The sequence below is a fragment of the Cynara cardunculus genome (genome assembly GCF_001531365.2).
Source record: "Cynara cardunculus var. scolymus isolate 2C chromosome LG 11, CcrdV1, whole genome shotgun sequence".
NCBI classification, from domain to species: Eukaryota; Viridiplantae; Streptophyta; class Magnoliopsida; order Asterales; family Asteraceae; genus Cynara; species Cynara cardunculus.
The window spans coordinates 16457029-16474374 of NC_037538.1; the positions used below are offsets into that span (position 1 = coordinate 16457029).

The 17346-nt window shown below is 33.7% G+C and overlaps 1 protein-coding gene and 1 long non-coding RNA gene across 5 annotated transcripts; one reads left to right on the plus strand and one right to left on the minus strand.

Annotated features, from left to right (window-relative positions):
• The first annotated feature begins 7562 nt into the window (after nt 1-7562).
• Nucleotides 7563-11181, plus strand: LOC112521631. Of its 4 annotated transcripts, XR_003070097.1 has the most exons (4): nt 7563-7737; nt 8569-9096; nt 9252-9903; nt 10835-11181. It is a non-coding gene; the product is annotated as an uncharacterized LOC112521631 (long non-coding RNA). The 4 variants fall into 4 exon arrangements; XR_003070098.1 differs by lacking the exon at nt 9252-9903; XR_003070099.1 differs by lacking the exon at nt 10835-11181 and having other exon boundaries at nt 8468-9096; nt 9252-10799.
• Nucleotides 11182-12012: 831 nt separating this feature from the next.
• On the minus strand, nt 12013-12855 carry LOC112522088 (oleosin 1-like). The gene has a single exon (XM_025131161.1). The coding sequence runs from the start codon at nt 12844-12846 to the stop codon at nt 12454-12456; it is 393 nt and encodes a 130-aa protein (XP_024986929.1). The 5' UTR covers nt 12847-12855; the 3' UTR covers nt 12013-12453.
• Nucleotides 12856-17346: the final 4491 nt, after the last annotated feature.

The window sequence follows — 17346 nt, forward strand, 5'->3', positions numbered from 1 at the left end:
CATAAGTTAATAAGCACTTTTACAAAAAAGCATAAGTTGTTTTAAATAAGCAATCCCAAACACCCCCTTAGTTTGAAAATTAAGGCGATAAAAAATTTTAATTAAAAAAATGAAAAACTAATATAACTAAACCTGAAATGATTGAAACTGAATTCCTTTTTTAACTAATAATCACCATGGTTAATAATTTTAATTAAAAAATCTATTTAATGTGAATTGTTGTATCAAATAGAGATCTTGGGTCAAGATTTGTCCTTAAGCTTACAATGTAGAATTGGTTTTTTTATTTTTTTAACTCACTCACTCTCTCTCTCTCTCTCTCTCTCTCTCTCTATATATATATATATAGTCAAATGTTAATTTGACAAGTGGTAAATAACTGAGAAATAAAGAAGCTAGTCATTCATACGGTCAAGATTGGATTTGACTGGTCAATACTTGCGATTTTAACTGGTCAACAATTACGGCTTTGATTGGTCAAAAGTTACGGATATGCAAGAAAATATAGAGAGTAGTTTCGTAACTTTTACAAATAGGCGACAAACGGGTTCATATATGAACCTATGTGATTCACATATAAACTATATGTTCATATGTGAACTCGTATAATTCACATATAAAATATTTTAATTGATTCACATATACACTAATTAACTGATTCATATATGAACCTGTTGGTCCATCTATGAATCAATTATCATGGGTTCACATATAGTTTATATGTGTATCACATGAGTTCACATATGAACATATTTGCCGCCTATTTGTAAAAGTTACGAAAGTACCCATTTATCTTCCATATACTCATGTGATGAATTATCTGGTACTTCATAGTCAAAGCGCAAATGTTAACTAGATGAAAGGTTTTGATAACTTATTTACTTTTCAAATGTTTACCACTTCTCAAATGAATCTATATATATATATATATATATGTGTGTGTGTGTGTGTGTGTGTGTATGTGTACATATGTATGTATATACATATATATGTATGTATACATATGTATGTATGTATGTATGTATGTATGTATATACATATATATATATATATATATATGTATGTATACATATATGTATGTTGTATCGTTCCAATTTTATCGGATGTCCCGGAAGGGACATATGTATGTATGTATGTATGTATGTATGTATGTATGTATGTATGTATGTATGTATGTAGATGTATATGTGTATGTATGTATATATGTATGCAGTGGCGGACGCAGAAAAATATATTGTAGGGGGCACGTTATAAAATTTTTTTACCAAGGAAGATCGTTCAAATCAATTTCGCAAGCCATCGAAGGAGCAGAGCTCGATTCAGGTGTTGATGCTTTCCTTTTAAAAAATCTTTCCATTTGATTTGCCTAATTGCCTACAAAAATAACAAAATTACCTACAAAATTAACCTACAAAATTAACCTAAAATATTTACCAATCACCACAAAATTAACCTAAAAACTAAAATACTACTAATTGATTAGAAGTAGTCAAACTGTCAAACAGAAACAGTCAAAGCCTCAAACCAAGTAAAAGACTAGAACTAGAAGTAGGCAAGTAGTCAAACTGTCAAAGCCTCAAAGGAACAAAATAAACTTACAGAAAAGAGGCGAGAACAAAATAAACTTACAGGAGAAGAAAAGAAGAACAGGCTCGCAGCCTCTCCTCGCAGTCGGTAGTCGGCGTGGCCACTCGCGGCTCGCCAGTCGCAGGCTCGCAGACGCAGCCTCTCGCCCTCTCCTCGCCGTCCGCCACAGGCCACAGCGCCACTGGATCTGGACGAAGAACAGGAGAAGAAGAACTGAAGAAGAAGAATTGAGCTTGTAAGTCGTATGTCGTATGCGGTAATCGTCTAATCGATTCGGTATGCTGCCGTATGCGTATGTGATATGTCTTCACACGAAACCCACTTCAGCGCTGCTTCACGTCTTCACTCTTCACAGACTCGTTTCCTGCAATTCAAAGGGGCCTCCTACCTCATTTTGTTGGGGGCCCAATTACATCTAAAAAAAATACAAGTAAATTTTTTTTTGGGCTTTCCTATTTATTTTTTGTTGGGGGCCCAGGACCCCAACCAGCTTAAGCTGTATCCGCCCCTGTATGTATGTATAGTATTTTTAAAATTTTAGGATTATTAATAGATATAAAATATAATAAAGTAATGATTATATTTTCTTTATTTATTTTAATTAAAACCATACAAAAATAACCATAATTCAAAACAAAAGGAATTATAATTGTATAGAAAAAATCGTAAATTAACTGTTCCTAAAAGAGCTGTGCAAACAGATTTATTAGAACTTTAGTCCATAATGTAGGATAAATTCATTTCTATAAATCAATATTTAAATTATCTCGAATAGTCAATCTAGATTTAACATCAACGATTGATAAATCAAGTCTTACATAAAAACTAAGTTGAGGTCGGGTGTTACTAAAATCCAATAACAGTTGCTATCTCCAAATGCGAAAGACATCACCGAATAGCTAGATCCTTCTCGTGCCTCTAACTAGCACTCAATTCATCACGCGTCCCTAGTGTCGAACCCCAACAAGGACCTAATGCACGTATCGACAAATAAAAAAGGTTAGGCTTCACGCGTAGTGAGTTAAAGAAGTTTTCATCATAATCATAAAACTGTAAAACTGAAAGAATGCTTTTAAATCGTAATTTGCAAATGAAATATCATTATCGTAAAGGCAACATCTTTTCAATCCCCACCGTTTTCTCGATGAAAACCCATAAATCAAAACACACATTTATATGAAACTAAAACCCAATACTCACAAAGCCAAAAGAAGGCTTGATGTTCAAATACCAAAAATCATGAACGAAATTCAAGTATCCCGAAACAACCAAATATAAACAATAAACAACGTCTGAAACGTGAAATCATTGATACTCTTCATACCCAAGATAACATGAAAATATGGATAAAATATCATTTCCCAAAACTTACCTTTTAGTGACGGGGAAAACCCGATTCCATTGAATGTGACTAAACAGAAAAGTAGGTCATATATCTATGTTATATAGGGTCACTTACGGATTATACATTCATTAAAATCAATATCTCCAAGTCTATAGTTTAATGTAACAAGCTCAACAACTCTATGTCTATTGCTTGTATAGTTACTAAGTTCACCCATAGTAGGTCTATACCTTGGGATCTCCAAAACTCCTAGTTAAGCTCGTTCACAAGAAATTATATTTTGTTGGTCAATGGCTGATGCTCGACTCAACGAGCCCACACCTTATTGTCTATAAAGACCCAATGCCTATTTCATTTACATTACGGGAATGTTTATCCCACTCAAACTGACTCCTATGCCTATGGATCTATTGTGTTACAGTCTAAATTACATGACTCCAAATGAATGACCACGTATACTAAACATGCAACATTTCAAATAAATATGTCATAATTACATATTACTCCAAAGCTCGACATAAAGCAAATTAAACCAGAAATGTGTCCCCAAGACTCATTTGAGTCAAAACCAAGCCAAAAACTTAACAACTCAATTGAGTATTAAATTGAAGGTCATCATAAGCGACATAATGTATTTAACCAACGTTTATGCAAACACATGCTTCAAAAATATGATTAACTTAAAAACTCATCATTACCTCATTGGTAAGTGCTACAAGATCTCGTGCATTGGAACCCATGGTTATGGGCCCGAATCCATTAGTTGACAATTTCCAAATGAAATCATACTATTTATATCTCCAAAATACTTTATAACACAATAATGTGTATATTCCAAATGGTTTATAAAACCCGAGAATGTCAAACAACCTTCATTTAAGAAATAAGTCATCATATGACACACTCTCAAGATTTATTTACCAAAGTGTTAATCTTGAGACTGTTGGAAAACCCCAGATATGAGTATCTTAAAAGATTTGTATAATCAAATATACCAAATATGCAAAACTCACCACATGATCCACACACTTAATAAATATCAAGTAAAACACATTAATGCTTCAAAATGAACATTTTTGGCATGTACAAAGTCTTCACAAAATAACTTGAACCCACCTTGCTCGGTTATGTAAACCTAGGTTCCAAAGCCATTTCTAGTTTCCAGAACAGTGAAGGCTAAAGATCCACTAGCATCCATCTCTAGAAGCTTTATCCAGGTCATAACCAACCTAGAAGTTCACCAAAAGCAATCCCAAACTTAGGTCCATAACAAAACCCTAGTTAGATCTCAAAATACCAAAAATCTTACCTCTTCAAGATCTCGAAACCAACCTTCATAGATCTTCACACCCACAGATATACCTTCCATTGCTCCAAAGACCTCCAACATTTGTCCCCAAAGCTGGTAGAATTGCCCAAATGAAGAGAGGAATGAAGGAGAAATGTAGAGAATGGGGGATATGGGAAAACCCTAGCTGAAATCCGCCTTAAATGCCCAAATAGCAACCCGCAACCCTGACTTGTGACCATAGGCTCGCAGCACAAGGTTCTCCCGCATCCTAAAGCCGCCTCGCGACCCTAGCCTCGCGGTGCAAGGGTCGCCTCAACCTCGAGAATTTTGCTACTTATGACATACCATATGCGACTTTGGCATTGCGACCCTAGGGTCATAACACAAGAGTTGCATCTCACTCCATAAGCTTAAATGCTTCATTTTGCTCGATCCACTAAGGGTTTATTATACGTACTAAAATCCGAGTGTTACACGTAGTAAGGCTTGAAGACTTCCAGGTGGATTTGAGATGGATCGGGTAACCTAAATTTTTTAATTAAAACAAGTTGGTAGAAATTAATTTGATCCAACCAGTATCAAACAATCAAATCGATTGTTCGATTGTAATTGAATTGGATTGGATCCTAAATTTCCACACCTGAATTAAATCAATTATTTCTTAGATAGTAATTTAGAATCCAATAAAACTAGGTTTCCCATCCGATCATCACCATTCAATTAATAATCTTCACTGTAATACTATAAATTTCAATAATGTTAAAAAATAAAAACTTTAAATAAAAAATAACAAAAAATTGTAAATCATGAAATAGTGAAAGAAAAATTTAATAAGCTTTTTCATTTTAATTAGTATAAAGTATTTGAAACTTTTAAATAAATAAACAATTGAACTTTGACCATTAAACTATGTTCAAATAGCGTGCCATGGAGAGGCGCAAGACGCGTCTCCGTCGTTACAAAATAATCCAGAGCGTTTCTAAAAGGCGTGGCTCACGCCATGGCGTCATGAGGCGCGCTTTGGCACGCATTTTTTTTGTAATACATGATATCTTTCCAAAAACAAATATTTTTTTTATCTTTTGTGTTTTTACACTTTTAACTTTTGATTTTACACTTTTATACATTTAACTAATCATATCACTTATAGTTTCACAAGTTCATAGAATGTTATAGACTTACGGTTCAAATGAAATTGAAAAATTAACTTTTTAAGTTTTACTTTAAATATTTAACCAAAAACCTATTTTTATAATAATAATTTATGTGATTTTTCTTCTAATATGCATGTATGTTTAATATTATTATCTGATTAGATCATATATAGAAAACATATATATATATATATATATATATATATAATTCAGATATATGTTTTCTATATATGACATATAAATTTGCCGCCTTATATCACACCTTTAAAAACGTCGAGTCCTCGCCATAACGTGTAAGACTTCAGACTTGATCACGCCACGCTACGCCTTTTTGAACTTTGCCATTTGATGAGTAAGTGCTTGAAATTTTGTTTTGAATAAATAAACCAATTAACCATTTGAAATTGGTAACTTACATCATTTTAACCCAAAAAAAGTTACGTATAATCAACTAGGAAGATTTTAAATAAAATAAATAAATCAGTATCTTTACCTAGGAAGATTTTAGATAAAAATAAATAAATCAGTATCTTTACCAAATCCCACGTCATTCAAACTCCTCGCGCCTAACGACATCACTACCCGTCTTCGCTTGATTGTCGTCTGCTCTCTATCACCGCCCATCTCCCCCGTCCAACTCCCTTCCATCCCTCTCCTCTTTTTTATCTGCTTTCTTTTGTCTTCCAATTCTCCAGTTTTTCTAGCATTTTAGAGCATGCATAGATATAGAAAAAAGAGAATCGAGATAAATTAGATCACAAAAGGGTGATCAATAGCAAAGGCCAATGACGATGACTTGCGATGACGGAGAGTGGACGCCAATGGGCAACATGGAGAAGCGAAATGTCTGAATGACTTATAGTTGGAAACGATAAAACTGATTTTAGTTTTTTCTTTTACTTTATAACATTTCTAGCCGGCCACATATAATTTTTTTAGATTAAACTGATACAGCTAATCAATTTCTAAAAGTTATTTATTCAAAAAAAAAAACTTAATTATTTAAAAAAAAATTCATTAATTTATTTATCAGAAGAAGTTAAAAACTTATATGTTGGTGTCAATTTAATTGGTACCAATTTTTTTGGTTGGTACATATTGATATTGATTTTATAACAACTTCAAGTTACATATATGAAAACTTATTATACTCTTACAAATTTTGTGTAACATTTTAAGTCCAAGTAATACCTATGATGTTTAAAGGTTTTTAATTACAAAGATAAACGTTTAAACAAAATAATTAAAGTTACAAAGTTAAATATTCAATACATAAAAAATTAAAAAATAACTAAATAAATCAGTATCATGATACTACTATAGTATACAACTTTCAATAACCATAATATAATACCAACCATGTTTGCATATTAATACGATACTACCAGTCGATTGTATTTTATACAAATAAGTTGATATTAATATATGATTTGATACAATGTTTATTATCAACCCGATAACTCAACACGAAATAACTCAACCCGAAGCAACCCGATATAATCGAGTTGTAAAATTTTCAAACTGTAGGTATTGGGTTGCTATTATTTGAACCTAACCCAATCTGATGAACCCGATGACCTTTTATTTCTTAGATTTAATATAATTGTTAAATTTCTATTAATATATAGATTAGACAGTTACCCTATCACGTACGCTCTTCATATACATATATTTTCAATCTATTCACATCTCCATATAACTTATTCGTATATGTGTTCAGTAACTGTGAACATATATATAAATTGAGAAAACTAACTGAACGTGATATCACTACAAGAAAAATGAGCTTCAGAGAAGAAATTTTTAGAGAAGTTTTGAAAATGTACCTAAAGATGCATTTTAGGGAAGGAATGAAACTACAAAAGTAAAAAGGAGTAACTGAAGTTAAGGAGACTATTAGAGAAGGATTTTGAGTCAATGAATAAACTATTAAAAATGTTTCTATAGGTTTTAGAGACACTTCTTAGAAAAATGTCCCTGAAAGTAGAAACAAAAGCTTTAGTGACGGTTTCTTAAGTGTCCCTAAAAGTTAAAAAAGTTTTTAAAAATAAATAAAATTGGACAAATAGTTTAGTAACGCTTCCGTGTAATTTGATAAGGGTATGTAAAATATTTTATGAATAAATCAAAATTATATAAAAAAGTGTTAGCCCTAGTTGCTCCATCATCCTCTTCTCATCTCCTACATCGATCTAGTTACCTCCAACGGTGGTTGAGACCATCACCACCGAGGTTCCTAGTCATCAGTGAGGTATGACACAAGGTAACTCGACAAAACACTGGAGGCCGGCGTTGGCAGCGATTACGGAGGACGGTGTTGCTCGGAGAACTCCATCTGATTCTTATGGTTTTGATTACAGGTAAATTCTTCCTTCTGGTAACATTATTGTGTTTCAATATCAAATCCCTTTTCTGCGTATCTGATCTCAAGCGCCAAAACAAATCTATATTAGATAGAGTTAGCTTTCTTCTTTCACAGACCTCGAATAGGTAACAATGGTGGTATTGATGTATCACCTTGATCAGCTAGTGGATCTGATCGAACAGATAATTTATTTTTGTTTCTTTTTTCTGTTGTTGTTTCTTCCTTCTGTTTCCTTTTCACTTCTGTTTCCTCTTTTTGTCTCCTATGCTTAAAAGGTGTTTGAGGAAATGCCTCAAAGACGTTTATTTGTTTACATATTTTTTTGTTTAGGTTGTTTAGAGCTTGTTAGTTGCAGCAATAATTAGGATCTTGTCCATAGAGCTTTTTGGTTTGTTGAACCTGTATTTTGTCCACCAAGTTTTGTATTACAGAGATCTGCAGAGTCTAATGAATTACTGCATTCTGCCCTAGCTTATTATCTAATCTCACATTCGACATTAAGTCTAATAAATTACTGCATTTTGTCCATTAAGTCTAATAAATATGGAATGATTTAAGGTAATGAACATAAAAAGGAAGAGGATGAGCAGAGGAAAGGAAATGGAATACCAAGAGCACAAGGCACAATATAGGAAAATACATTTACATGAAAAAGAAAAAGAATAAGTATCCACATGTCAGTCATAACCTCTGTCTCTAATATTGGTTGGTGCCTTGTTTTCTAGTTGGCAAACTCTGAAGAATACATTGATGGGCAATTTACTGGAAACCTTGGAGAGATTTTAATCAGGTATACTTGGATTGTCTGAATAACTTTTAAAAACAGGACAATTTGAGGCTGTCAATGGAGAGGGGTTCAGCAATAAGACGTCTGAGGCGCTTGTGGTCTTCACCGTTCTGCTGAAGCAAACTATTGGGGCCCAACACCTTCTGACCGGTGTAGAACAGGTTCAAGCTAACCATCCCATCTTTTCCTGTTAATAACATCTTACTTGCTTCCATACCGGTCGTAAACACCATATACCGTCCAAGAACATAGCTCTTAAACACTTTTCCGTATCTACGTTAATTAATTGCTATAAGCAAGCAACAAATTTAATTGCAATTGATATGAGATTGATTACCTTTGTTGCCTTTTATTCATGAAACTGAAAATACCAGCAGGACTTGAAAATTCAGATATAAAAGACAAACTCTCTCCTAAAAATGGCCAACCAAAGCTACCTGGGATGCCATCCATTTCCTTTGGGAAAGCACATGCATGAAGCAAGGCCAGTGTTAGAATCAGCAGCAGCAGGACCAATCCAACACCCATCACTGTTGCCATGCTCACCTCCATTTTTTTAGTTCCAAGGTATGGACTTTTTACTTTATATATATATATATATATATGATTATTTCAAGTGACCCATTACAATGTTGTCGTATCACGTCACTTTCAATTAGATAACATTTCTCCTAGTTATGCACGAAACATTCACTTGGAAGTTTGTGTTTGTTCTGGGATAGACAACTGTTTGTTGTTTCGGCATTGCATCTATGCTTATTGCTATAAATCTCATCATCTACACTGAGCGTCACTGTCCTAGAGGTATGATACAACCCAACTTCCTAAGAGGTGAAAAGGTACAAAATGAGTATTTGCCATATATAAATATTATATATTTAAAAAAAATATTATGACATCACAAACACCTGCCGTTTCCATTTGTGATGGATGGATGGATTTTTCCTTTTATTTCCTCGACTTCAGTTTAATTGGGGTATAAGTTTTCGAAACTTTCATGGATATCTTGTAAATCCCAATATACATATTACATATACCTCGGTTCTAACGTATCCCTGTAACCATGTTTAAGAGCATCTCTTTTATATCTCCTCTCTGTTTCTTTCCGGTCTCTCTCGTTTTTTTTATTTAAGAAGTTATTTTAACATAACTGCTTGATCAATTTCTTTTTAAATCTCATAAAGTTTTTAAATCTCCATGGCTTCTTTCCCTTGTATTGGTTCATGGCATTGAGGTTGACAGTAGCCTCCTCCTCACTCTGACCACCTGACAAGAACATAACAGCTGGGACAGCTGGTGGCATGGTTCGTTGCAGGGCATGGAATGTGTACTCTGCCACTACTTCGGGTGCAACCTTCTTGGCATCAGACCCAGGTTTAATGAAATGTACAGAGTGTATATTCATGAATGAATACACACTATAAAATCAATTCCTTGGTTCTTAAATTATTTGCGGTTCTCACATGAACCCTCCCATATATATATATATGTATATATATATATATATAGATTCTATGTGAGTGTCATGAAGTCAGGAAGATATTCTATTATTCTTACTAGGCACATATTTACCACCTTTTTCCTTGGTTATTGATGAGATCACAATGTACACATGGGAAGAGGTATTATGCATATGCTATATGGAGAAGGTAGTGTGTTATAATAGGTGAATTGGTTCATATCTTGGGAAATATTTTCATTCAGAGAAGCTACTGCCAGTGAGTGTGCCAACCATCAACTAAATCCATGTTTACTTGCATAGTCGTCACTAAGTTGCCATTTACAGCATGTCCGGCTTGTAAACCTCCATCATACACGTAATATCATATCTAGCAGAAGAACTACATGCCTACCAATCCTTTTCAAATCGTGTAATAGTTCTATGCTCTTTGTACACAAATAATTTGTCTAGAAATGGCAGGCATGATTTGAAGCAGTGATTTTTCTGAAATTACTATACCTCATGTGGGCCTATTTGTTGGAGAGAATTGAGCAGCATCCATATCAATGGAAGATCTAGAGGCAGGATGTTTTTTTTGTCATGGCTAGGATAGGGTAGTAGCAGTCATAGTGCCTATATGTAACTCGACTTTCTTGCACTTAAATTTGGATCTAGAGGCATGTGTTATGTACTTGCAAGCGGCTTTTGGTGATGAATTTTGATAATTGGAAGATCGGACCATCAAATTTATTGTTATGATTTATAATGAAAATCTTGAATATGTTGCATTGGAAAATGATTCTTCTACTTGGAGACCGTATACCAGTTTACTTGTGTTTCTTGTTTCCCTTTTCATTTGCGCAGTTGAAATAAGGAACTACTAGGTTGAGGGAGGAGGTGTGACAAGCGACTGAGGAAGGAGGAGGTGTGAGCGATGACGGAGGGAGGAGGTGCGAGCGATGATGGAGGAGAAGTGACAACCGAAAGGGGAGGAGGATGGAGAGCTCTTTCTTATGAAGGATGAAGTCCCTGAGTTGCGACAAATGGTGAGGACAATTGTATCCGGCCGGTCAGTTCCAAGTTTTTCATCTTCGTTAACTGTTCAAGACCAACGTTCGGAGACTCAAGATCGTTAAACATGCTATGATGATTTTGGATGTTTTCTTGTTGATAAATTTAGACGATATATGAACTAATTGAATATTAAATTTGGATGGTTCTTATATATATTAAATTGTTTTGAGATTATTATTAATTTGTTCCTGATTAATTTAATATTATTTGTTAGTTTAATTTTATTATAATATATATGTATAGCTGAATTATGGATGAAATAAATATATAATATATTTTTTAGAGAAGGAATTAATTTTTTAAAAGTGTAACTAAAAATAATTTTTAGAGAAGATTTTGAGTCTGTGTATCTAGAGATCATATTTAGAGAAGATTTTGTAAGTGTAACCAACGAGGACTTTTAGAGAAGGTTTTTTAAAAGTGTCACTAAAGCCAATATCTTTAGAGAAGCTTTTTCATTATCTTCTCTAAAAGTATCTTTTAGTAACTCTTACAAACCGTCGCAAATACTTGAAAAGTGTCGCTAATATATATACTTTTAGAGAAGCTTTGAATAAAAAGTTGACTAACCTTTAGAGAAGTTTTAAAAGTGTATCTAAAGCCTCAATTAAGCGTCTCTAAAGGCTAACAAAAACACACCCTTCGAAAACCCTCTCTAAAACCTTCACCTACCGTCACATAGAGAAGGTCTTTGACAAAATTGAGAAGCTTATCTAAAGGCTTTAGAGAAGCTTTTAAGACTTTTAAGTACAAAACAATACCTTCTCTAAAGATCATTTTTCTTGTAGTGTATATACAAGAAGTATGGATAAGTTGTATCAAATGGTTGATGATGAAAAGAAATTATGAATAAAAAAATAACATATTTAAAGTTAAAAAAATATTTTAATATACCAAAGTATCAACACGACCAACCCGTACAAGTTGGCTTGGGTTGCACTTGGTTTGGTTTGGGTTGAATTAAGATTTTTTAAACCGCAAGCATTGGATTGAATTGTTCAAATGTCTTCAACCCGATCATCCCATAGTCACCCCTAAATCAAATCATAGTTTAATTGGTCGCACAATTGGATAAAAGATCACTTTAAAATGCAAAAACCTATGGATAAATAAATAATCAAATTAGATGGATTATGTTAAAAATCAACAGAACAAAGCTATAAATACAGTATGGATCTTGAATTCTTGATCGGTCCCTGGGATTATTAGAAATGAAACTGTTAAGCTTATATATTAGACTGAAATGACGGGCTGGTTTTTTTGTAATCGGGTCGGCCCGGTCCTTGTAGTCGTAAACATATACTAACATTGCAGAAAAAACACACAAAAGTATGTGATCATGGCGATGGCGATGGCGATGGCGGTGGCCGGTGATGGGTGCACTACAACCATTAGAAGTAGAACGACTTCTAGTGACCAACTTCCCTCTGGGTGTCGGTCTGATGCCCAAACTGCTTCATCTTCATGGCTGCTCCGGCGATCCTTTCACGGGCCCGGTCTAGCCGATCGGCACCAATAGGGTGTTTTCCACTTACATAACAGTACATCCAGTAAAAAACAAACACGGCGGAGACACCCAACAAGCCGGAAGTAAGAAATCCGGCGAGTATCAGAAAGAAGGTGAAAACGGCCGTGATCAACACGGGACTGAATATGAGTAGCAACGGGGTTAGCAGAACAAGTCCTATGATGGTGGCGGACATGGTAAGGCCCGAGAGGACCGTAAGTGAGACGCCGAGGGTGACGGCGGTGGTGGCCTTTGCCACCTGGTGGGAGAGTGGTGGTTGATGGTTGTCAGCCATTGATAAAGTGTTTTGAGATTTTTGAGCATGAACGATGAGGTGCAATATATAGAAAACAGAAGACGCGGTGGCGGTGTGGTGGTTTTGGATGGCGGTTCACGTGATGACTGATGAGAGATTGTCGAGTCACGTGAAGGGTGGATGTCATGAAACCAAAGTGGCTGGATGATTGACACGTATGTCGACCCTAGGGAAGTTACTTTAACAAATAAAAAATGGGGAATTTTTATGCAAATATCTATATTACAAATCACTTTGGCTTTTTAGCCGTCTTAAGAACCTATTTTCTAACAAAAATTATGCAGAAAATAGTTTATTTTTAAGTAAAAAGAAAAGAAAAATAAGTTAAAATAAGAAGTTTATGAAAAAAAAAAGATTTTATACAGAAAATTTTACGCATAAAATATCTGGAAAATAAAAAGTTAAAATAAAAAGTTTACGTGCATAGGGTCGTCCCGAGACGGCGGTCTGGATACCTGCACAGGACCCAAAAAGTTTAAGGACCCGAAAGAGTAATTTAGTTTATATGATTAGTTTAAAAAATATTTTAGATTAAAAAAAACCTTAACTATGTTTAGATTCTTTTCGTATTATAAAAAAAACATGGTAGAATCCTCATCTAATCCAATCCGCGGCTATTGCGAAACAGGCAAGCGACGATTCAGAGTGTTCGACTTTGATTCCACACACGGTTCCAATTTTCTAAACAGGCAAGCAACGTTTCATTCGTCAAGACCTTAGACTTTAATGGCTCAACGGTAAATCAGTGATTCTAAGATGAAGAATCTGATGCGTCGACTTCTCAAGGTTAATTTCAAAGTTTCGGTTCAAGTTAGATTCAAGCTTTCTGTTCATGTTTCTCAATTCTAGCTTATGCGTGTCATGATTTTGAGTTCTAACTTTATCCTGTCACCAACACATGCATTTTTTCTCATTTCTATTTTGAGTTCAAGCTTCAAAAGTCATTTCAATTGTTCATCACATTCGTTCAGTGGGTTTAGGGCAGCAAGAAAAAGGTATCAATTTATTTCCTAAACTATAATTCCTTGCTAACATTAGGTATTTAGGTAATGTTTGAGGACTACGTCCTGTAAATCTGTAATTTTTATACATAATGAATGATATTCTTCTTAACTACTTGTCCAGAACATTGCATCTTTCCTTAAAATAGTTTCATTCAAGTTTCAATAAGTCTGTGTATTTAACTCAAGTTTACAATAGAAAGTAAAAATAAAACAGTTAGTATTCAGCATAATAGAGACTAGAGAGGTCTGCTAATCGCTACAAAGAGAACCGAACTAAACCAACTAATAAAAGCCATTAAGAAATAAAATTTTAAACCTTGTTTGGTGGAGTATGGGGAACTGGTGACAAGCCTCATAAAGACAACTTAAAATAACAATATAAGTTCTTACAGCTATTGATCATCGTCGGTTTCTAGCTTCTTCTGGATCCAGTTGTAGATTTGCAAATTGCAATGTGTATGACATCGCTGTATTCCGTAAAGTCAATAAAATAAATCAATTTTCTGAAATATTTAAGCAAAGAATAAAGATAGAAGAATAAGACAAGCATGGTCGTGACGGAAAGAAGCAAGTTCTTTTTGGAGGAAATTGTCGTTTTTTACTAAAGAGGTCATACTCAATTGAAAATGAAGTATCATTCTTGAGTTACATGTATATACTTAAAACTGTAATTGTTTGCTAACATTAGGTAATATTTGAGGACTATGCCCTGTAAATCTGTAATTTCTATACATATAATACATGATCGGCTTATTTGCTTACTAATTGTGCTTCAATTTTGTTAAATGACATATTACAATTTATTGAAAAAAGGAGTTTACTTCAATTCTTTTGGTATTCCATAACCCAAACTTAGGATTCAGCTACTCAAGTGCCTCTGTTCATTTTTATATTGAGTTTATTGAATTGTTGTTACTGTTAAATATTGATCATGTTGCCTAAAAAGTATAAGTACTTGTCTAAAACTGGAAGTGAGAAAAGGAAAAAATGGAAGTTAGTTGAATAATTGAAACAATTACAAAATGGAGTCATGGATAAGTTTGTTAAGACCGTAGGTTCTTCTAATGAAGAGTTAGATGAATAAGATGTTGAACATCCAACTATGAATAAAGATAATGAAAAAAATTGATGGTGTGAGTGAACATGAGGTCCCCAATAATACTGAAAACTTATTCGTTGATGAACAATCAATTCTGTTTTTTGATATTTGTGATCCTGTAAATTGGGATAATCTTGACTAAATTAAGAAACATTCTAGTTGAAAAAGGACCTATTAGAGAATGGGTATCGTGTTTCCTTTAGGTTTTTCCTTTAGATAACATGTCTAGACATTTTTCATATGCTTATTTTGATAGAAAGTTGAATAATTGTGAAACTAGTGATTGAAAATGGCTAGTTTATTCAAAGTATGAGGATAAAGTGTATTGTTTTTGTTGTAAGTTGTTCAAGTCTACGAATTATAGAAATGCAATAGCTAACGAAGGATTTAGAGATTGGAACATCTTGGTGAGAGACTTAAAGAACACGAGAACAGTATTGAACATTTGAATAACATGTTATCTTGGAATGAACTAAGAGTAAGGCTAAACACAAACCAAACAATTGATAAAGACTTACAACAAGAGATTTAAAAGAGAAAGAACGTTGGAGGTAAGTTTTAGTAAGAATAATTACCGTTATGAAATATATTGCCAAGTATTCTTTGCCTTTTAGAGAATCAAATGAGAAGTTGTATCAACATAGCAATGGTAATTTTTTGGGGTTACTTGAAATGATTGGAGAATTTGAATGTGATAAATCAAGATCACATTATACGCATTCAAAATCATGAAATTCATTATCATTACCTCGGCCCTAGAATTCAAAATGAGTTAATTTCTCTTTTGGCTCATAATGTTAAAAGTTCTATCATCAAAATTATTAGAGATGCTAAATATTTTTCTGTAATTCTTGACTGTATACCGGATGTGAGCCATCAAGAGCAAATGAGTTTTATCATACCATGCGTGAATATGTCCGGTGATAAAATAAAAATAGAAGAATACTTTATAGAGTTTTTAAAGGTTGATGATACATCTGGTTTAGGGTTGTTTAATGAATTATTATATGTACTTAAATCTCTCGACTTAGTGTTGATAATGTGAGAGGTCAAGGTTATGATAATAGTTCTAACATGAAAGGAAAACACCAAGGGTACATAATCGATTGTGTGAAGTTAATCCAAAAGCATTATATATGTCATCTGTTTGTTATAACCTTAATCTTAGGTGGTGTTTGTTTTTTAAGAGGTGCTAAAGTCTGAAGTTTGATTTCACTTCTGATTTATAAGAGGTGGTGCTGAAGTCTGAAATCTGAATCAGTCAGACTGTTTGTTTTTACGTCTGAAATCCGAATCAATATAAACACCAAAAAAGTCTCATAACGATTAGAACCAATATTCATATTGCATTAATTGTGTCGCCATCATCCTTTGCTCATTGGTTTGATCATACTCAGAAAATAACTCATATATAGGAGAGATCGATTTGTAGAGATCGTTTTGGATAGATCGGTAGCTTGAGACCGAGCGAGAGATCGATATGGTGTCTAGATCGTATGATGTGGGATAGATCGGTATGATTTGGTAGCTGGAAATCAAGCGAGAGAACGAGAGATCGATATGGTGTGTGCATAAGAGCCCATTAAGAGTTTAGACTACCACTTAAAAATTCAGAGGACAATAAGAGCTTTTCAGCTCTTATTTTCAAAAAAAAATCAAACGGTCTGAAAATAAAAACGTCTGACGATTCAGACTTAAGAGATATTAAGAGCTTTTTAAAAAAAAAACAAACAAGCCCTTACTCTTAATAATATGGCTCATTTTTGTGTTAAAGTTGTTTTATTTTTTGGAATTGTTCACATACATACATTATTTGCTAGTTCTACACAAGGTAAAAGGTATTACTTGATAATGTGTCAAATTTAACTGTAAAATCATTGTGCAACACACGTGGGGAAAGTAGAATAAAAAGTGTCAAGACAATGAGATTTCAAGCTCCTCAAATAAGATTGACTTACTTGACTTATACAAATCATGTGATGATGCCAAAATGAAAAGTGAAGCGGAAAGTTTGGTAAGTGCAATTGAAAATTTTGAGTTTTTACTTGGTATGATTATTTGGTATGATGTCTTACTTGCAATAAACATGGTTAATAAAAGGTTGCAATTCAAATCTATGTGCATTATGCTACCATGGAATGTGAAGGTGTAGTGAAGTATTTTGAAAGTATATGAATGAAGGGTTTGCATCAAATATGGATACTGCTTAAAAAATAGCATATGCAATGAATATAGATCCTACATTTTTAATTAAACGTTGTATTATTAGGAAAAAACAATTTGGTAATGCATTGTGTTGTATATGAAGCTAGTAGCCTGCGGTGGTACTCTATTGAGTCGTACACGGGGTTAGGTCTTGCGGTAGAGCTTGTTGGA

What these genes read in the sequence shown, in the direction of transcription:
- LOC112522088 (XM_025131161.1), bottom strand. Translation starts at nt 12,846, where the DNA reads ATGGCTGACAACCATCAACCACCACTCTCCCACCAGGTGGCAAAGGCC.